The 22,881-nt window shown below is 37.1% G+C and overlaps 1 protein-coding gene across 1 annotated transcript in view; it reads right to left on the bottom strand.

The window, feature by feature from the left end:
* FANCD2 (FA complementation group D2) overlaps positions 1–22,881 on the bottom strand; it is a 57,958-nt gene that overhangs the window by 34,573 nt on the left and 504 nt on the right. The window contains exons 2-23 of the mRNA XM_083353892.1: positions 22,217–22,301; positions 20,098–20,238; positions 18,979–19,046; positions 18,756–18,859; positions 18,311–18,374; positions 17,434–17,486; positions 16,767–16,845; positions 15,899–16,023; positions 15,484–15,571; positions 15,146–15,250; positions 12,993–13,093; positions 12,670–12,778; positions 12,215–12,250; positions 11,899–12,042; positions 11,198–11,332; positions 8,124–8,255; positions 7,364–7,471; positions 3,204–3,313; positions 2,864–2,924; positions 1,125–1,244; positions 690–763; positions 455–598 (exon numbers count right to left, since the gene is read on the bottom strand). Coding sequence (XP_083210018.1) covers positions 455–598; positions 690–763; positions 1,125–1,244; positions 2,864–2,924; positions 3,204–3,313; positions 7,364–7,471; positions 8,124–8,255; positions 11,198–11,332; positions 11,899–12,042; positions 12,215–12,250; positions 12,670–12,778; positions 12,993–13,093; positions 15,146–15,250; positions 15,484–15,571; positions 15,899–16,023; positions 16,767–16,845; positions 17,434–17,486; positions 18,311–18,374; positions 18,756–18,859; positions 18,979–19,046; positions 20,098–20,238; positions 22,217–22,283 — 2,168 coding nt within the window. The 5' untranslated portion in view covers positions 22,284–22,301. The remainder of the gene's footprint in view (positions 1–454; positions 599–689; positions 764–1,124; positions 1,245–2,863; positions 2,925–3,203; positions 3,314–7,363; positions 7,472–8,123; positions 8,256–11,197; positions 11,333–11,898; positions 12,043–12,214; positions 12,251–12,669; positions 12,779–12,992; positions 13,094–15,145; positions 15,251–15,483; positions 15,572–15,898; positions 16,024–16,766; positions 16,846–17,433; positions 17,487–18,310; positions 18,375–18,755; positions 18,860–18,978; positions 19,047–20,097; positions 20,239–22,216; positions 22,302–22,881) is intronic.

Raw genomic sequence — 22,881 nt, 5'->3', positions numbered from 1 at the left:
ACTGAGAAATGCCGTGCTTATGGCAAAAGAGGACAAAGGTATAGCATCTTTAGGATAGAATTTCACATGAAAGTCTAGAATGCTGCTGCCAATCAGTCTACACAACCAAACCAGAAGGACTGGAACCCGCTTTTGGAAGGAGTACAGGGTGACTGCAATCCTTTTCCCCCAACCAAGTTTCCAATTTCCAAGGCATTGAGCAAAATGACTATTGCTTTTTCTTTATTCACTTAACATTTGATAATTTTGGAAAATACATACAATACTTTTGGTTTTCGTAAGAGGATTTTCCATTAACCCTCTTGCACAACCTAGCGTGCCCTGTCCAAATGTATTGAGACTGCAGTTTCTAAACTATGCTGGATAAAAGGACCTAATTTAGATTTAAACAGCGTCTGCTCCAAGAAAACTGTGCTAGCGCTTCAGCTGAGTAAGAAAAGGAGGCAACTCTCACCTTTTGTCCTTGCTTTCCGCAGCTGTTACATCCAGGTTCAGGGAAAAGCTCTGGGACAACAGGGGCAGCAAGTTAATAGCAATACCCCCCTCACTTTCACCATCTTCTAAGCCATATAGAGCTTTCAGCGGGAATGGGAAAGTGCTGGAAAGAAATCAAACGTCAACAGTAAAGCTCAATATAAAAACATCAAATTTAATTATTTTTAGGAGATGATAGTACTTTTGGAAAATACCTATCCTCTATCTGGAGAAGATCTGTGACAAAATCGTTCTCAAAGTCTTGGACCACATAGTCCTTAATCCAGGCCTTAAGGGAAAAAGAACAAAAAAAAACAATTCCAGTGGCAAATTAATTAGAGTTGGAGAACAATGGAGAGATTAGTTATTTTCTTCAGATTTATAATACTGAATGTGCCTTATTGTAAGTTTATACTATTCCAAATGGGGATTCAAAGTACTCTTGCAAAAATTGCTGTAGTAATTTTTGACACGATAAAAGGTGGAAACTATCAAATTATATCTAATCAATAGCTCTGCATGCTTCAAATTTTTTTCAAAAGATCCCATGAGCTTGAAAAAAAAGAAAAGAAACAAGCTGCTTTAAGAGTTGGCCATAGTTATGCAATATAATAAGGAAAAGGGTATAAGCCCAGAACTCTGTATCCTACCAGGATCTGCAAATCCATACTTCCTTTCTGAATTAAGTTGGCAAGTTCATCATAGTACAAAGCCAAGGCATGAGGAACCTGCCCACAACAGGAGAATACAAGCTCCAGCAATGTTATAATCTGCAGAGGGAGAGAGGAAAAAAAGAAGAGTGCTTGCTTTTAGTCACCTGAAGGTCAGGCGCAAATAACCAGGAATATTCACTGAGTTGAAAGCACAGAAGATATCTATACACAATAATCTAAACAACTAATGGTCAAAGCTAAATTGGTACTAGGTAAGGATCAAGGGAATTCAGAGGGCTGGATTTGGGTTTCTTGAAGCAACGCAATGACTCCAAACTGATGGTACATTTAACTCCAGCTTTCACCTCGGCCTGCTCTTCTCCTACAATGACAGAGATTCAAACAGTATACCGTAAGCAGCATTCCAGATTACCTAAGACAGCATCAGGCAAATAGAAAATACTCTGTTCTCAGCATGTCCTTAGGCAGTTGCCTTTCCAAGCAATCATAGTCCATTGGACCCAGAAAGAATAGGCTTTATTTTAAAGTGTTTTAATTTTTTAAAAAATAGACTATTTTACTATCCCAATCCCTGTTAATTCAACAAGGAGTGATATTTCAATAGTTCATTTTAAAAAAACAACAACTCTAAATTGGTCTACATTCCAAGTTAATAGCACTGCTGGTTTATATAGAAGTCTGCTCAGTATGTATATGGGGAGAGGGGGATATACAAAAGGAGTGAAAGGATTTACAAAAGGATTGGGGGGTGGGTGGGTTTTCCAATTGTAACCAACCCCCACAAAAGTAAATTTTATGTCAGACTAAGGCTGGTCTGCCAATAGATCTGTACTGCTGGACCCTTGATACTCTCTGAGCTTGGTGGTTTTCTTGCAGACATTTCATTAGCAAACTATGTAACATCATCAATACATCAGTTTCTCTATCCTTATCCACAGCTTCTCTGACAGGCAGATTGAAGAGTCACTGCAATGAGTCCCAGGATTTGACTGATGCCTCATGTAATAATATCAGAGGGGAATTGTGATGCCTTTAAATACACCTATAAGGGAGCTAGTTGGTGTAATGATTAAGGCACCAGGCTAGAAAGCAGAAGTCTTGTCTCAAGCATGAAGCCAACTGGGTGACCTTTGGGCTAGACCAATCTATTTCAGCCCTAAGCAAGAAGGCAAAGGCACTTCTGAAAATCTTGCCAAGAAAACTGCAGGTTTAGGCAGTTAAGGCACAGCCCCACCCTCATCTCTTTTACTCAACACAAGTTTTCTTTTGAACATACGATCAGCCAGGTGGAGAAATTATTTCTTAAAAGATTTAAGGTATCCTGTGCTTTCTTCAACAATACCTGGGCTTCTCTGAAAACTCCCAGTCATCTACTCCCAAATTTATACTGATGACCCTTCCACTGGGCAATAATCCAGTTTCCATGTAATTCTGAATCATGGTTATTACTTGTACAAGCTGCGACAAGTCAGGAAAACTGTTTTGCCCTCAAAATGAAGTCTAAGGGAGCCCTGGGGGATGAAAACATATGGCTGAATCTGTATGGACATGGCCAATGAGTTGCCCATATCTGCAGTACAGAAAAACAGAAGAAGAAAAAATGGGAGACAAATCCTTCTCCAACTACTTTTCCTCATTAAAGCTAGGAAAAAAGAATAATTTCATATTTCCCTGGTAGCACTAGAAATCTGCTACATAGAAACAACACAACTTGCCTGTCTGTGTTGTTCCTTGCTCAGCTCTTCCCTTTCCAGCAATTTTCCATTTTCTTTGCTCCTGAAATTAGGTATGATATCAATTAAGGATGTCTGATGCAGCCAAACCTTCACATATAGTTTCTTAGTCTGAACCAGAGAATTACTGGAACATTGTTGATGTGCTGAATGCAGTAAAGCCCTTATATTCTTCCTTCATTGATACTGTTCATTACTCACTTTACTTTCATATTTTTTTTATAATTCTAACCTTTTTTATAAGTTTAACCCACTGTTATGTAATGATCCACAGTTCGTCTGTATTTGTCCTCTCATCACTATGTGATACTTGCTTGCTCACCTCTTGGCTGCCATACTGCCAACCATGGTAACTGCTCCAATAATCCCAATACGTTTATACTTAGGGATAGTACTTGAGAGCTGCTTTCTAATCACCATGTGCATATCATCCTGGGTGGAAAGGAAACTAAGTATTATAAAACTGACATCCAGAAGTATGTGAGATAAATCTGGTTCTCCTGAATTGTAAGCAATGCCTAAAGAACAGTAGTAGCACAGAACTATCAAAGCATACAAAAAAAGAAAGAATACTATTCTGTTCTATAATCTGAGAGATATTTTAAAACTACAATTTTCCCCTTGGGACTCAGTGCAACAGTACACAGTGTTTTAATAACTAGCAATTATTCTTTGAATGTAAAATGCATTTGGAAATTTTAAAATCAAGAATGAAATTAAAGCAAGCAAAAATATCTGACGGGCAATGCACTCATATAGAAATGTATGACGTCCCGACTTCCGGTGGCGGCGCGGCGCCGGAGACAGCCCTTTCGGGCTGCCCGCGGCTCAGCTGTGTTGTTTCCACCCGAAACAGCGCCGATCAGCTGTTCGGGTGGATTTGAAGCCCCCTCCTCGGGAGAAGAGGAGGGGGTGAGGCCCCAGGTAGGGGTTGAGTTCTCCGGGGCCGCCTGAGCTTAAAGCTTGGGCGGCTGAAGGATTGAACTCCCCCGTAGCCTGGGTTGCTCCCAGCTGGTCAGCGTCTCTGCTCCGTGATTTCTGGAGCGGAGCCAGGCGTTTGCGACCACCCCTGCCAGAAGGAAAGACCATGGAATAAAAGGAGCAGGCAGAGCGGTACAGGAGGAAAAGGTGAAGAGGACTTTTATTGCTGCTTTCTAGCTAAAAGTGAAAGTGCGTAGTAAGTGAAAGTAAAGATGGCGACTAAACCTCCCCCAAAAACTCTTCGGAGTGCTGGAACTTCTCCGGTGCAACAGTCATCATTGCAAGCGTTGCTTCCTCCTGATGTATTGACACCGAAGGATTTACAAGATGCTCTTGAAAAATATGCCCAGGTAATTCTGGAAACAATGGGTGATAAATTTGCAAAGATGGAGGAGAAATTGGAGAAATTGGAGGAGAGAAGAGAAGAGAGGATGGAAGAGAAGTTCAGAGTGATGAAGGTAGACATTTTGTCTTCAGTGTATAGAGTGGCTGAATGTGTGGAAGATTTGGATGAAAAAGTGGAAGATTTGACTCAAAAGAATGCCATATTAGAAGCAAAAGTACTGGAGAATGAAGATTTAAGAGACAAAATGGACAGAGAACTGAGTCTTGCTCAATATTACCAGATGCAGTATGCCGTTAGAATCAGAGGTTTAAAAGAGAATATTAAGGAAGACTTAAAGCAGCTGATTTCTGAGGCTCTGGAAGTAGTATTGAGTCAGCCAGCATCTGAAATAAAGGGAGGCATGGATAAAGTGTTTCGTGTGAATTCATGGATTGCTAGACAGAGAAAGTTACCTAGAGATGTGGTGGTTTATTTTGTAAAGAGGGAAATTAGAGATGAAGTTATTCAAGCTGCCTATGATACTAAAGTTGTGATTGCTGATCAAAAAGTTTTGGTTCTAAAAGAAATTCCTCCAAAGATTTTAAGGAGAAGGAAGGATTTTACATTTTTAGTGCAAGAGCTCAAGCAACGAGATATAAGGTTCAGATGGGAGATTCCAGTTGGGTTGATGGTGATGCATGAAGGTAAAAGGTACCGTCTGGCCACTGTGATGCAGGCGCGTGATTTTTACAATAACGTTTTAAAAGCAACCCCACTATCTCTTCTGGAAGCTGTAAAGGGATCTGGAGAAGGAGAACATCAAGAGGCTGAAGATGGACAGACAGAGGAGAATGGTGTTGGAGGAGACCAAGCTACAACTTCTTTGGATGATCCTAGAGAGCAGAGGGTGACGCGTGCTGCTTTAAAACGATCAAAAAAAAATAAAAGAACAAGATCAGCAGAAGTCTATGGAATTTCCAAAATGTACTTACAGCCAAGCAGTGGGAGGAGCACGGCCTAAAAAAGATAGTCCTATTAAAGCAGTGCTCCAAGAGCTTTGGGATGATATGCATGGCAACTAAATTTTTAACTTGGAACGTTAATGGACTAAATTCACCACAGAAGAGGAAGAAAGTTTTTCAATATTTAAAACAATTCAAGATAGATGTTATATGTTTGCAAGAAACGCGGGCACGCAATTTGTTGCTTCTGCAACAAATAAGAAAATGGAGTGGTTGTTTATGTTAAAAGTGCTTTAACAGCGGACTTAATTGAAGCAGATAAGCATGGAAGATACGTTATGATAGAGTTGCTGCTAGAAGGTAAAAAGATGCTTTTAGTTGGATTATATGCTCCTAATCAACAACAAGCTGATTTTTTTAGTTTATTTCATACAAAGCTTACCCAGTTGGATTATAAATCTTTTATTTTTATGGGGGATTGGAATGGTGTTTTGGATGTACAGATGGACAAGGCTGGAGCTTTTAAGCGCGTCCCAAGTCATGCTAGACTGCCTAAATCCTTTTTTGAAATGAAGGATGACTTGGAACTGCGAGATATTTGGCGTGAAAGACATTCGCATGAAAAGGATTATTTTTTTTTTTCTGACAGACATCAATCTTTTTCCAGGATCGATTTTATTTTGTTGACTAATGACTTTTTTTTCAAGGACTAAGAAGGAAGGATTTTTTTGAAATTAATATGAATAAGGGTACCTCTATGGACATGGTTTGGGATGCTAGCAAGAACAATAAACATAGATGTGCTGTGGAAGCTAGGAGGAAAGAATTGGAGAATGAAATAAAGGAAAAAGAAAAGGCTTTGATTTTGAATCCAGAGGATGTGAAGTCTAAGGAGGCTATTAAACTGTTAAGAGGAATGGATTGAGTATATCCAGAACAAATATGGGACTAAGAAGTTTCATGTAGTATTTGAATAAGTCTTCCTTTCTTTATTTTTTTTTCTGTTTTTTTATATATTCTATATTAATAGTGTTTGTAGTTATCCTATATGAGCTAGAGAGTGATAGATTTTAGAGTTTATGGTTGTTAGCATATGGTTGTTTATGATTCTTTTTTTGTTTTTTATACCTTGTACTTAGCTCTGGGAAGTCGGGGGGGGTGGGGGGTGGGGAGGGGGGGAGGGGTAAGGAGGGAGGGATAGGGGAGGGGTAGGGGGGACTGTCAAAGATAAAATGTATGATAAAACTTTTCAATAAAAAAAAAAGAAATGTATGACGTCCCAATGATTCTCAAATAATAAACTAAATCTTACTTTGGTCATTTAGGCCACTTAGCATTCAGTTTTATATGTTATACTGAATTTGGAAAACATCTAGATTCATACACGGCTCCATTGTTTTAATGAATTTACAAAAATACTGATATGTGAAAAAAGAAATATTGAGAATTATTAGCAACGTTCACCAAATTTTGAGTAACTGTTTTACACCCGCTATGCATGAAATCTTTCTGATGCCAAAGGCATCTAGACATTTAAAACTGAATAGAGAACCAGCCCCAACGTCTTCAGATGTAGAGGACAAAGGGAATGATCTTGAAGGAAAAGCCACTACCAATGCAATATTTAGATTGCCAGACTTGAGCCCCAGGTCAACAGGATAAATTGAGAAAATGTCTGACACCAGTCCCTTCCTAGTTTACAGGAAGATAAAGTGAAGGAGGGGACAAAAGAACATTCAAACTTGCAAGGTTCTGTTTTTATATAAAGGTAAAGGTTCCCCCGCACATGCGTTCTAGTCATTTCCGACTCTAGGGGCCGGTGCTCATCTCCGTTTCAAAGCCGAAGAGCCAGCGCTTGTCCGAGGACGTCTCCGTGGTCATGTGGCCGGCATGACTGGACACCAAAGGCGCACGGAACGCTGTTACCTTCCCACCATAGCGGTCCCTATTTTTCTACTTGCATTTTTTACGTGCTTTCGAACTGCTAGGTTGGCAGAAGCTGGGACGAGTAACAGGCGCTCACTCTGTTACGCGGCACTCGGGATTCGACCCGCCAAACTGCCGACCTTCTGATCGACAAGCTCAGCGTCCTAACCCACTGAGCCACCACGTTTTTATAGTTTACAGTAAAAAATAGTCCTGATCTATATGGCATTGGTTTCTTAATCTGGTCTACCTTGTGAGGCTAATGTCAGCTATCAGTGGTCCACTCACCTGGATGTGGCTGTTTCTATGCCCCTGGCTAAATGCCAGCATGCTGAGGATGTGAAATAGCTTCCGGATTTGCTGTGGACCAAGATTATCCATATAGTCCAAGATGCTCTGAAAGGAAAGTTCAAGCTCAGTCTTCTAGAATATCATGAGTATATTAAGCAAGTAAGATAAGTTGGAACACTTCTGTGAGATTTCTTTGTGTCACAGACAAGTAGAAGATGGACCAATGGCCTTCTTGCCACAGCCAGTTTAGTATCAGCTGGTTGTGAGATTCTTCCAACAATTAAGTACTCTGATCCAGAAAATCCATCTTAACATTCTGGTGGCAAAAATGCATACTCAGAATTATTTTAGAGACCAAATATGCCTACACTGATATAAATCTTTGCTTTGAAAAATAAGTCAATGGGCCACAAGGATTCTAATAAGAGAAAAAAATAGATCCTCGCTCTTCAAAGAATCTCTTATATCTTCCACTATCAAATTAATTCCCCTATTTTATTTAATCAGTCTTTTTTCTTTTTTCCTTCTGTGAGAAATATGCAATAATATTTGACAGCTAAAAGGGATTACATGCTTATTTGTTGGAGGCTATCACAAACTAGACAGAATTAAAAATACTTTGGTATACAAAAGAATAAAAAATGCTATTTTTAAATATGTTTATTTTGTCTTTTCACAAAAAATCCGATTTCTAACTCTGCAGAGAAATTAGTTAAATATACCTGAATCAAAACTTCCAGAGTTGAGCCATACTTACCTTCAGAAAGACAACATAAGGAACAACTGATGAGGTATGGACAGACACAAGATCAGTTAATGTATCCAGAGAAACATCCACTTCAACCTTGTTGCCACCACATACATGAGTAACCAAGGCACCCACAATCTCCTGCACAGAAGCCAAGTAGGAAAGAAAAACTTACAAGTATAAACGTTTTGCTTTAATTTTAAAAAAAAAAATCATTTGCCTGCTAGGGTTGAAGTTTATTTATTTATTAGTTTTTATAAACCGCCCTTCTCCCGAGGGACTCGGGGCGGTGTACAGAGGAAGGAAGGTATACAGATCGAACAATAAAAATAATAAGAAACACTAATGAACACAAACTGGGACCCCAATTAACGCTATCATGCCAGGCCAGCCTGCTGAAACAGGAAAGTTTTTAAGTCGCGACGGAAGGTACGGAGGTCAGGGGCCATCCGGATTTCTGTTGGTAAGGTGTTCCAGAGGGCTGGCGCACCCACTGAGAATGCCCTCCCCCTGGGGGCCACCAGCCGACATTCCTTGAGCGGTGGCACCCTGAGGAGGCCCTCTCTGTGGGAGCGCACTGGACGGTGGGGTGCTGACATTGGTAAGGAATGAAGTCTTTCTTAAATAAACTAGCAATTGGAGAACTTATTGTATCTACACAAATCAGCTTTTAAAGAACCACACAAAGTATCTCCAATGTTCTAATTGTGTTTAAAGAACATGGAGTCCTGGAAAAGGGCATTTCTATTAACAGTGCTCCTTGTTTCAAAAACTATTTTAATTTTTATTTTATTTGGTGTTACAGAAGGTTTTATATTTCATTTTATTTCACTTGTACAAAAGAGCATGAGTCTACTTACAGTAAAACTGGGCTTTGGCTACTTTGTTACATACAGAATAAAATGTGCCAGAAGTGCTACATGTGGCAAAAATACAAGACTGCTATGTAGTCTACCTCTTCTGTATTTTTCTCAGAAATATTACATGAAAGTCTCAGCTGATTTAAGACCTATGGGCAGCAGGGTTACATAGTTGTAGGCCCGTCTGTGGATGACCATAACATATGAAAGACTATAAACTGGAATGTAACAGGATAAAAGAGAAAGGAAAAAAATTAACAAAAGAAAGAAGTGCAGATTCAATTATGTATGACAGGGCTAAACTGTCATGTTAGAAGGAAAGAATTGGTGTCATCTAGGTTCTTCTGGATCTGCATGAAAGTAGAAATCCTACTTTTGCATGTTCTCTTCCAATAAATGATAATAACACACAACCAGAAATAAATCTGGGGGATAATGGCAACATTGTGAATGAAAGTGATCCAAGAGGAAAAACATTCTGTCTAGACAACATGAACAGATGAGTAAAAATAAGACAAAAAACAAAGAAAAAAGTAAGTTATTTTGAAACCCAAGAAATAATGAGAATGGTGAATGTATACAGAGTATCTATCTAAAAGTTATGCTTGTTTCAACTATATCCTTAAAGTACATAGTTGTACATACATATACATGTACATATACAGATATAGAAAATGAATAAATTAGGTCTAAAATCATGAATGATTTGATAGAATTCATGAAAGATATAAAAGTGAGGTACATACAGAGATCCTGAACACGAGGCCAACTGTATATACAGTACACAAAGAAAGAAAGCAGAATGAAAGCAGAATGGCTGCAAGAAGACAAAAATACAAGCCTCATAAAAAATATTGGATTAATTTCCTAATGGAATAAATGGAAGCTGTCCATAAGAAAAGTGAATTTGGAAGCTGCTTAGAACAGAGTGATAAAAATTCTATTACAACGTGACACAGAAATGTATGGAGTTATATTAAAATGGAGTTAGAAAAAGAATGCTTGGTAGAATGATGAAATGAAAATTGTTGTGGATAGGAATCTAGGGATCATTTCTTGAGCAAAATGAAAAGACAAATATATTGCATAATGTTCCAAAAGAGAGAAAAATAGTTGCAAAAAATAGTCAGCCCTAACTCTAAGGAGCAGGATTAGCAGGGGAAGGATATTTTTGAAGGAAAAAATCTGTTAATTTAGAGAAAGTTATTATAGAACGAATAAGCTTGAATTTGCACTAACCTGGAGTTGAAGGTTGACTGTTAAAACCAATATAGAATAGAAGGTCAAGTATGCAAGATAATAAATGAAATTATTCTGAAGATTAGAACAATGTTTGTTGTCCTCTTCCTTTTTTTAATGTATCCATGGATAAATGTTGTGTTGTTGACTGAGATTCCAATGACATGCAGCAGATGGTAGATATAGTATATGATAGAACAAAGTGAATGGATGTGAAAAAAGTGTGCCAAAGACTGAAGTATATTTGTTTGTCAGGGAACATGGAGTGAATGACTGTAAAGTATAAAGGTAAATGCTACAAAATTAAACTAGTTCCTGCCTAGCCATCTACCTTGTTGACCAACATTTATTATTATTATTTTAATCCCATTTATATCCCGCCCTTCTCCGAAGACTCAGGGCGGCTTACAATCTAAGAAGCACAAATAAATCAGGGCTGGTAAGGACTCTGACATAATCAATTTGTGTACTGTGGAAGGATATTTGCTAAAGATGAGAAAACTGATCAGAAAATGATACATACAAAATAAGTTGAATATAACAGGAGTGTGGTAAAACAAGATTTAAAATCTGAATAATACTGATTAAATCAGATTGAAAACAAAAGTGAGTGATAAGTAGTACAAAGCACATTGAGGTAATGTGGTCAGATAGGCAGAAAGATTGAGGATTGAATCTCAATCTTTCTGCCTATCTGACCACATTACCTCAGTAAATTAGTTAAGCGAAAGGGAAAAGTCAAGCTTACAACTGATCAATCTCAAAGTGAAAAATAATAAAAGGTAATGTATGAACATGGCAGAAAAAAAATAATTGTATTAGAGCCAGAAATATTACTTTTAAAGAAATGTGCACAGAACTTTACAAATATATATACACACACATTATTTATTTCTCATTTAATTCATTGCTACCTCCTTTTCCTCTCAAAATGAGTTATTCAAAAATAAAAATGCATGTTGCAAATATGCGTATCTTTTGTACCTGCTGGCAGTAAGAATCAAAAGCTGTGAATGCTTGCTTGTACATGCAGCTACCAAAGGAGACAACACAAGGATCTGCTGAATTCACAAAGCTCTCAGCAACTGACAAGATTGCTGGGAAAAGATCTCTCATAACCTGAAAACATAAAACGGCTTCAAAAATACATCTTTGTCCTTCCAATGCCTATAGTATAGCTGATTGTATTTACAGTATTCTAAAATGTACTAATAACTTAAAATCAGTTAAACAAGTTCCCTGAGGATGGTCTCCAGCCTGAGTCTGAAAGCTTGGAAGAGTAAACCTCTGGTCCCAGTGACCGACCTAGTTAAACATCTGACTGCTGCTATTAATTCATCTATTTGAGACGATGAGTAATATTCTATTTCTGCCTTTATGGGAGCTAAATAATATACTGTATCCTAAGGTAAGGACACCCATTATTTTCTTCAGGAGAACAGGCTATTTATGGAGAAAGCAGAAAGTCATTTCACCATCCAAACCTATCATAATCCCCAAAATGTTGTGGCTTTCTCCATACATTATCTGATTAATGATTTATGGCAGTACAGTATTTATAAACATGTGGAGAAAATAAACAGGTGTGTGGTCCAGCAAAGAAGAAACTTTGCAATATTGAGTCTAGAGAGAAAAATAAGAAAACCCACCCAATGTGCTGTATTGCATCATAGCAAAGAACCTACCGGTGAGTGATGCCGGAAGGCGTTCTGCAGCAACTGCTCTCGCAAACAACCTGACTGAATCTTACTCTTCAACAATCTCTCAATTTGCTTCTTGTTTTTGGTATTTGTAGCATAGATTATTAACAGCATTACCATATCCAGAACCTTTTTAAAAATAAAAGTGCTAAGTTAATTATGCAAATATTAAATCCAAAATAAAAAGTAGATAAACAATGGCAAGGATCTTTAAAAATTAAGAGTCTCATGCAATAAGTAAGAGGCCCACCAAGACTACTCTAAGAGGAAAATAGCTAGTGCAGAATCTAAATAGGATTACCTTATGATCAGAGGCAGAAGGAATATTCTCAATAGCCTAGAACAAGAAGGATGGATTATGCCCATTACAGAATTCAATAACTGCTTACATAACATACATAAATAAAATCTCAGAACTCTTCAGGAGAACAGATCTGCACTAATTGCCAGAATTATATTTAATTCTGCATATATATTTGAGAAAGATAATTTTTAGTGAAAATCCTACAAATGCACTCTAAAGTATTAAAAAGACAGAACACATGTTTTGCTTGTTTCAACTATTGGCATTTGTGCATCATGGAAATCTCAGAAAAACAGAGCACAGCACTAAAGATAGAGAACCACATTTAGTGCCAGTTTTACAAAAAAGAGGAACCCCTAAATAAAACACATAAAACACAAGACAGCTTTATAAAAGTTTGTGTAAAAGAGAGAACATGGCAAAAGGCAAATAAATAGGGGAAAAAGTTTAACCTTAATCCAACCTTCTGATACAAACTTCTGAAATTTAAGAGCTGACTTTAACACTTCAAAAAGGAGCTTGAAAGAATCCTTGTTAATACTCATTTGGCTTGCAGATAGACTGAAAAGAAACACAAGAACAGATTCAAACAACATTAACACCAGCATTAACAGTATTAAAATAACGGTTTGATAAGGGTAAGGCTTTTGAGTTAATTTTTTTGAACAATGTGTTATGATAGTTGTTGGATTTACCTTATTTTAGGCATGAGAAATTGGCACAAAGAGTCACTGAATAAGGCTAACATAAACAGATATCGATATTATGTACAGACCTTGACTGTGCCTGGCTGCTGAGTCTGCTTTGAGAAGCCTGGATACTTGGAAGGGCGGCACAAGATTCCAGATTCAGCTTCTTACGAAGGTCAGAAATTACCTGCACGACAGTAATTTTCATTCAAACTGACTTGGGCAACAGCAATGTATTCAAGACAATTACACTAGGAAAAATGAGAAAAAGGAAGGGGAGAAAAGGAAAGAGCATACAAAGACTGCAACGAAGTATTTTCATATGCAGTTTTTAACATATTTTATAACGCCAATTGATATATATTCCATATTTTATGCCGATGACAACCAAATTAAAAATAGGAAAGTGGCATAGTATGTCCTCTTTGATAAAGAAAACTGGCCAGAATTTTGTTTCTGCAATAATTAACGTATTATTTCCTTCTACTGTTCCACTTATTCTTTATTAGGTATATATCCCGCCTTTCAAAGAAGAGCACAAGGCAGCATGCATGGTGCTCCCTTATCCTATTTTTTTTTCCCCTGCAACAAACCTATAACGTGGGTTGAGAGATAATGGAATAACTGCCCAAAGCCACCCAGCAAGCTTTATGACTGTGGGTGGAGTAAAACCTGGGTCTTCCTGCTCCTAATCCAGTACTGTCATGTAAAAAAGCTGCTTTATTTATTTATTTATTTTATTTAATTTAATTTATATACCGCCCTTCTCCCGAAGGACTCAGGGCGGTGTACAGGGCAATAAATACCAAAAGTACAAAATACAAAAATTAAAAACAAATTAAACAATTGTGCCCAAATACAATAAATTAATTAAAAACAGTAATTAAAACCCCAAACCCATCAGACCAGGCCGGCTTTTTCAAATAAATAAGTTTTTAGATCACGTCGGAAGGAGCGAAGGTCAGGAGCCATCCAGAGCTCAACCGGTAAACGGTTCCAAAGGTCTGGCGCACCCACAGAGAACGCCCTCCCCCTGGGGGCCATCAGTCGACATTCTCTGACCGGTGGCATGTCTGTTCTAGAGGCTTGCCCTGTCAATGTTGGTGGAAGTGGTCTTGGAGGAGCTATTTTTCAAGCAACAAAACAGTAAATTATAGCACTGCACAATAAGGCATGATTTCCATAACTTTGAACTACAGTCTTGTAAGTATTTCAGATTGTAAACATTTCAAGTTCAAAATATCCTTCCTCAGATTTAAAGCAACTCCCAAGTAAATTCTGCTGCTCGATTAGGAAGAACAGGTTCTCTCCAGGTACCCCTCTTTAAAAAAAAATCATCTACAAAGTTCCTGCCCCCTTTCCTGCAACAGCAATCCCCCTCCCCTAATTTAACTTGACACAGCATGATTGGGGAAGACAATCAGAGCCTTGTCACTTCATCAGGCCTTTGAGGAGAAGTGGAGAGAAAAGTGATTCTTTCTGCATTATAACCTTGTAAGACATTTTAAGATTATAAGACATTTGTCAAACACAAGGCCCGGGGGCCAGATCCGGCCCGCGAAGTGGTTTCATGTGGCCCGTGAAGCCATCCTGGAAACAGTGAGGGAACGGCCCCCACTGCCTTGGCCCTGGCCCAGAGACCCTCCTTCTGCCAGAGACCCTCAGATCTGTCCCACTGCTGCCCAGGCCCCCATAGGCACCCTTGATGCGAATGATGTAGAGCTGGCCACGCCCACCCAGTAGGCCATACGCACTCTGGCCATGCCCACCCAGTAGGCCACGCCCACACTGGCCATACCCACCCGGCCCCCTGAGGGCAACCGCGATGCTGATGCGGCCCTCAATGAAATTGAGTTTGACACCCCTGCATTAGATGAATCATGGACATAGGAATATTTTACTAAGTAAGTTTTGTGATTTACCTGGTTTATTCTTAGTTATTTTAAGGCTGTTTATAGGTGATAGGATAAGCAGTTGCTCAGAGCCAATTGTAACAAATTAGGAACCAAACTGAACCAAATCAAGCTCAAGGCATTTGCTTACCTGCCTAGGTAAGAAAAAAGGAAGATTAAAATAATCTGAAATGATGCCAGTATTAAAAGTTTCAGAGGTGAGTCAATACTGGAACCTGTCACTCGTACATAAAAATAAAGCCATTTTCCAACATTTATTTCACTATTTCTTCCAAAAATATAATATTCAAATGGAGCATCTTTGATGGTTAGGATAGATACTGTACCTCTGTTGCTTCAGTGGCCTTCATAGAATGAAGAATAAACTTAACTATTACGGGTAAATCTTCCACTTTTACAGCAGACACTGAAATCATGACAGACTGGCGTATCTATTGGGAGAGCAGAAAGTTGTTCAGATGTCAAAATGAGAAAAAGAATTATATTCCTTGCTTGCGCTTATCCCAAAATGTTGAGTTAACTTTAATGGAAAACTCAAAAACTGGAAAGAAAAAAAACCTCATCCCAAAGGCTTAGAATAAAAATTAGCAAATTCAGGGCTATCTTAGATTTTAGCTGATTCCAAAATTTCAGCAAATTTAACTCCTGACAGAAGATTCCGTACCTCAGACAGAAGTTCCATATCAAGATTCAAACAGGAAAGTGCATCTAGGACTGGAACTGTAAGCCCAACGTTCTCCTTTAACAAAGAACTAAAGAATAGGCCAAAAAAAATACCTTTAACAGATACAAAATACACAAACTGCAATATTATATAGGTTTTTCTTCAATTGCTCATCATAGGACTTTATTTCTTGAAGTTGGAGCCTTTTTTTCTTATGTTATGATTTTTCTTATTTTTCTGGTTCCCGGACTGTTAAAATATTAAAATTTCCAGGCCTTCTGCTAACTTAGTTACTTTGGACACGGTCTCTACTAATTCCTATAATATACTTAATGACATAGCGTTGCTGGAAAATGCTAGAAAACCATAAAAATACATGAAGAATATTTTTAAAACACAGTAATACCATATTTACCTAAGTTGCTTGGCAATTTCACTATGCTGGGAATCTTCCAGAATTTCTGGCAGACTTGTAATAATATCATGTTGGATTGATGGGGGTGAAACATAAACCATCTGCATGATCATTGAAACAAGATCCTACAGGTACCAAAGCATGAAGTCATAGAAATTCAATAAAACAGTTTCTCTATAAGTGACTGCTCAACTAAAATACTGACAAGCCAGGAGATATATGCTATACATACATAGCTAAGATACTGATTATGCACTAGAAATATATTATTTATATAGTATGTTGGCAAACATTTTTCTATAAATCAAAATCAAGCTTTATTTTGTTAACTTTATAGCTGCCCATGTCACTATCCAAAGTGACTCTGAATGGTATATAAATGGTATATAATGAATGGTATATAAATAAATAAAATCACTTCAAAGTGAGATGGGTGGCAAGCATCATCATCATCATCATCAAGCTTGAGTTTGCTACTAGGAGCCCCATAAATTGTTTCTCTATAAAACCATGTAATTTTACCTCCCCAATTTAGTCAGAAGAGAAATTTGGTAAATATTTTTGCTAATAAGCAGGTCCTAACTATTATCCTACATTTTTGACCCTATAACAGGATTTTTTAATTCTGCAAATTTTTTCAGGAAACTGGTTTTACATTACTTAGGCTGCTATATGCAATGAACTTCATCTACTATAATGAAGCAAAGTAAGCAAACATAATAAATACATATTTTATTATAACCCAGGGACTTCTCAACAGCATGATTTCAAGTAGCACAACAAAAATTATATTGTAAGATCCAGCACCAGCTGAATTTGAAAATGAACCCTGGGAAAGAGTTTCTAATTGTCTACTCTTTTATCTTGCCTTGTTGTCAACTATCTTGTCAAGCCATTTTAATTGATTGACAATCAGCCGAGGCAAATTTAATCCATCAGTGCCAACACTGAAAAATAAAAATGACAAAAGAATCACAACAGGGAAGAAGAGATCAAGCACACTATCTTCCTTACTACTAATGTAGATTACATTCTAAAATCTATTAATTATCTAACTGTTTAGACATGATCCAATTTTTTTAGCATCCTCTCTTTAAGCCTTTTTACTGGAAATAAAGGCACTATTCATAACATAAATTAATTAACACTTTAATTTTGAGCCACGTAACAATAAATAGTCAATTAATAAATATCAATCAATTAATTAATTAATTAAGTCAATTACAGTTCACCAGTCTATTCGTTTATTTTGCCATGTAAGGCTGGACTTTTATAGCAGAATGTATATACTGTATACCAGAAGAAACTGAACATCAGCTTTTCATTGTGTACTGCTTAGGACTACAAACAAATTATTTATACCAGTCTACTGTATTTTCCCCCTTCAAGGCAAATCAGATCCCATATTTAGGATTCCAAAACAACAATAAAAAACAGAAGTTATCTGATAGACAATGTTCTACTTTAAATATCTTTTAAAAGTATGTATATATTTGTTTGTTTATTTCATAGTTATCTCCCTCAGAGTTACTTACCTTTCCTGAAAAAATTCAGGGAGCTTTTCAAATAACAGTTTTATCACAGCAGGCTTCCAAAAAAGAAAAAGATAAAAGTGATTTGAGAAAATTGCATGTTTACATTGTGTACAAAATCTTGTACAAAGTAATGCAAGAAAATTTATCAGTAAATGGTACATAAAAACATTGGAGATGTACACAAGGAAAACAATATAATAGCTTTTGTTTTCAGAGAAGACAAATTCTATCTCCTAAATTTAAAAGACAAAAGTTGGATCTATTCAAATATTTTACTTTTTCAGCTGGACGAAATCAGTCACACACACACAGAGACACACACAAAGAGAGAGAGAGAGAGAGAGAGACAGAGACAGAGACAGAGACAGAGAGACAGAGAGAGACAGAGACAGAGAGAGACAGAGACTACAAACCAATTACATGATTGCAATAACAACTATTCAAATCTGGAAGAAAGTGATCAGTCTGCATTATTTGGAGTAAAAATGATCCAAACTAATGGATCTTTCCGACCATCTTGTGACATATTTCTATTCATCATTCTAGTCCTATCCAGGCATTTTGTGAAAAGTTCAAAGTGGGAAGAAACTGGGCTCTGTACAGTCATACTCTTGCCTCTCTCCACTTCCATAGATTCAGGCAGGGGTCTGAGTTATACTGAATTGGACTGAATGAGAGTGCAGTTCTTGTAACCCCGGACCAAATAGAGCAGAGTAATAATTACAGATGATGTGGGAAAGGTGGGAATAGACTGCATATGAGCTCCATTTCCCCCACTTTTATATTTCCCACAAGTTCATTCTAATACCCTAGTGGCACTTAAGATGTCTACTTTTGATTGTCAGGAGAAAATGAGAAAATCAAATGATAAACATACCTGCAACATTTCAATACCAAGAAGCAATTTAATGACACTTTCGCAGTATGAATGTACTGCATTACTAAGGAGGAGAAAGACAGTTTTCTGTTACTCTTGTTACAAATTCATTCTAGAAAATTTGCTGTTTGGTTGCATAACCTAACTGCCAAGTGGAAACGTGAATTTAAAACTATGTATTTGCACTGGAATAACCTCCGGATTCGTTAAACAAAAAGAATTGAAGAGATTTACCACTTTCAATCAATGTACTGTAGCGTTTACTTATATGCTTTTGGTCTGCCCTCTAAAAGGTGCATCAGTTTTCATTAGTACTTTAAGCCCTATCCCTATCCAAGCAAGTTCACGTACATCACCAGGGATTTTTCATTGCCACAGTAGCTAACTATAATTATGAAACATTTGGGTGATAGTTTTCAAGCATCAAATAACTCTTGTCACTTACTTTGTTTCTTGATTTTGTGCAGGTATGCATGGTAGGAGACAATTCCTAAATTGATCTCTGTTTTCAATGTGGGAATCCAAGCCACCGATGAATTCTGCAACAATCTAATTTTTTAAAAGGGGCACAAAAAAGGAAGACTGAGAAATCATAAAAGTCATCAGTGCTTTTCAGCTCTTTGTTATGTGGGCTGTAATAAATATATATCATATGATCAGATTCATACCTGTGGATAAGAAGGGTGTTTTCTTAAGGCTTGATTCAACTTTTTCTGGAAAATTGCTCCATCTACAGCTACAAAAAAAGTATCAAGAGAATCATACATAAAAATACGTATCCACATCACATTATTCCAAAATGCCACCTTCCCTTGTCTTTAAACAGCTCCATAATAGCTGGCGGAAATCCAACAACATACGTTAATTATATACCTTTCAAGAAGACCTGTCTTGTGTCATCTTGCATCCAGTCAAGACAAGAAGCTTTTGCTTTTCATCTCCTGATTCACTGAATTTGGTTGTCATGCAGGTGATAAACAAGGTCATACTAAGATAATAATGACAATCCTAACTAAAAGAGCAGTGCATCTATTGAATTTCTATATTTGCTACAACTGTTGAGAAGGCATAAAACCTCTGTCAGTAAATTGTTACATGCCCACAACCTTTATGCTTTATTAATAGTTGCCAAGAACATAAAATATATAAAGTATCCAAGCTGGATTCTCTATAAACAATTTTTCCCTTCTGTTGTTTCTTCTATGCAGTCTCCAAAATGTGTTTTACAAATTCTTATATAGTATACAATAAATCCAATGGACAGAAAATCATATTAAAATAGATGGCAGTGTCATCTTCTTTAACAAAGGATAGGTTTTGACATTGACGGTGACAGGTTAAAGACAACTGTACAGCATGTTTTTTCTCTTTGCAAAAATATTCTCAGTAAATATGTTCAAACATAGGAAGAACTGCAAGATTTCCAGAAATATTATCAATTGGGGGGGGGGGGAATTGAAATGCTGGCAAGAACCAACAGACTGGGTTTCCCAAAAGTAATGGCAGTCAACATTTGGCTATAAATCAGGAAAAAAATAATATATTTAAATGTAATATAATGTGTGTCCAAGACATAAAAACACAAAGTAAATTAATCATTATCATCAATTTTGGTGATGGACATTTATTTCAAATACAACAGAAATCCTTCCTGCTCATGACTCAAAAGTGTTCAAGAAAAAGAAAAAAGAAAAAAAGAAAAGAAATAGGATTTCCCTCTCTTCCCCAGATTTTTATATCTAACAAGTACTCCGTTTACCAAAGAAGCACAGCACAACAAACAATACCTATTTCATTCTGTTTTTCTCCTGATTTCAGTGTAATCCCTGCAGTCTTAAGAAGATGCCCAAAAACATTATTGCTTTCTATATTATCATCATCTTGTGGAACAGACTTTTTCTTTCCAGAGGTTCGAGGCCTTTTTGTTTCTAATAGGGAAACATAAGCAAAATGAACATTGGGATTAACGTAGAATCACAACAGCTAAATGCAAAAATTAACATTCAAGTAAAAAAGTTATCTCATTTTTTGTTATCTCTGCCTTGAAAAAGCAAAGCAAGGGATTGCAAAACACTTTCTGACAGGCCAGTTGTAGATACCAAAGAGGGAAAAGAAAATAGTTCTGCTTTATACGCATCTAAGAATAGGTCTGTATAATGTGATCATAACTGCTGGACGTGATGCGCATAATGAATTCAAACAAACTCAATGGGACTTAAACTTTTTTCCCCCTGAATTGCATTCTCTATTACACTAGGTCTGCTTTTGTCAGAACTCTCAACATGACTTTATCAAGAAGTTTATACATTCAAATTAAGTTTATTATATCTACATTGTGGACATTATAGAAGGATAAATGTGCTAGTCTATATGGTGCCAAAATATCAGGAATCTGGTAGTATATTTTTTTGATTAACAAATGTTAGAACCCAAAGTACGGATCTGTTGCACAGATGACACTTTTGCCATACTTAAAAAGGGCCAATTACAGAACGCACACAAAACCATCAGCAACATCTTCAAAGGAATAAAATTCACTAGGAAAAGAAGAAAACAACACATTACCCTTCCTGGCTATACTCATAAGCAGAGACAGTAATGACAAATTAGAAACACGAGTGTATCATAAAATCACTTACAGCAACCAAGTGCTCCACTATGAAAATAACAACTCAACCTTCCACAAGAGAAACTGTAAGAATAAGCAAAACACATTGCAGCAACCTGAACATCAGAAAAAGGAAAGAGATCATCTATACAATATCTTCTAACAAAATGGACATGCACACAACTTCATTGTCCCTGATCACTTAACCCAACACAGCACAAGTAACACAAGCTGTGAAAAAGGTAATACTGCCATACATCAAAACATCTCAGAAACCACCAACAGACTATTACCACAGCATGGCATCACCACAGCACTCTAACCAACTAAAGCCCTACGAAACATCCTAAGTAAACTAAAAGACTCATCAGCCCAGAAGAAAAAACAGGAGTCATCTACAGCATACAGAGTAAGGACTTCAAAAGCCACCCTGTAGGACAAACAGGCAGAAGACTAGCAGATCGTATCCATGAACAATTAGCAATCAGAAGACATGATGAAAACTCCTTAATTTCACAACACATGGACAAACCTAATTTCAACTGGGAAACTTTGAGTATCCTACACCAAGCCAAGTCCAAAAACACCAGAGAATTTCTGGAAGCCTGGCACTTAGACAAATCAGCCATCAACAGGCATATAGCTGTGGTGGTGCAGTGGTTAGAATGCAGTACTGCAGGCTAACTCACTGCTCACTGCCAGGAGTTTGATTCTGACTGGCTGAAGGTTGAGTTGATTCAGTTTTCCATCCTTCCGAGATCAGAAAAATGAGGATCCAGATTGTTGGGGGCAATATGCTGACTTTGTAAACTGCTTAGAGAGGGCTGTAAAGCACTATGAAGCAGTATATAAGTCTAAGCGCTATTGCTATATAAACTATATGGAGCATGGATGTCCTCAAATACTGAAACTGCAACAACAGTGTTTGAGGATCTATGTTTGTAACTGAGCAGTATAAAATTCTACAGTAAATAAATAAAATAGATATTTGAAAATTTTATTTTTGATATTACTGCTTTGGGAATTTCCTGACAGCCTACAATTAACTTTTCATATTATTATTAATTTTTTAATTCCATTTATATCCCACCCTTCTCCGAAGACTCAGGGCGGCTTACAATCGAAGCACAAATCAATGTGCTTATATTCATTGCTTATGATGTGGAGGAAAAGATATTTCAAGTGAGAAGAACCTTGCTCTTGTTGCTGTTCTTCACAGTTCTAACAGCAATAGCATTCCTTTGCTTAATGTCCTTGGCAAAGGGATTTCATATAAGAATGGTTCCATCTGTACATACTTGGTAATTCTTCTATCAGATTTTCACTGTAGGCATGGGGTTTGAACAATCTCCGTTTTGAAGCCATGACGGGTACTGATGTGTCCTAAATCAAGAATATTAGGTGAAAATTAGAGACTGGCTGAAGAATACATGCTTTTATATTAAGATCTTGCAAATAATTGTGTAACAAATCAATTATAGACATAAAATTGCATTGCAGCATAATGAATTCATTTAAAAGATGTATTAGTATATATATTTATATTATTACATATTATAAGTGTCAAAAGGAGCTACTGTAATCCTCTGCACTGTGTATATCATAGCAGGCATATATGATTAAGATAACCTAAATACATTTTCATGAACACAATTGAATACAACTTGTTGCTGTCAGAATGCTTGTTGAGGTTTCCAGCCATTCCACTGTTCCCCTCTCACCCAGGAGGCTTGTTTGGAAGATGATGAGCCTACATTTTGGATTTTTGTTGGGTAGGAGGAGGAGTTGGGGGATACTTTTATGCCTAATTTCCTACATACCAAACGAATGACCCATCGGGATCCCCATATCAAAATAACTTACCTTATGTCCGGCCAGAACTTGAAAATAACATTCAACGTAGCACAGTATTTAAACAAAATGATCCAATTAAGATCTGCATATGTGGGACTGATTGGGGTAG

Source organism: Vipera ursinii (assembly GCF_947247035.1).
Source record: "Vipera ursinii genome assembly, chromosome: 2".
Taxonomy (NCBI): domain Eukaryota; kingdom Metazoa; phylum Chordata; class Lepidosauria; order Squamata; family Viperidae; genus Vipera; species Vipera ursinii.
Note: the sequence above shows the minus strand (reverse complement) of the source record. Positions and strands in the feature narration are given on the sequence as shown.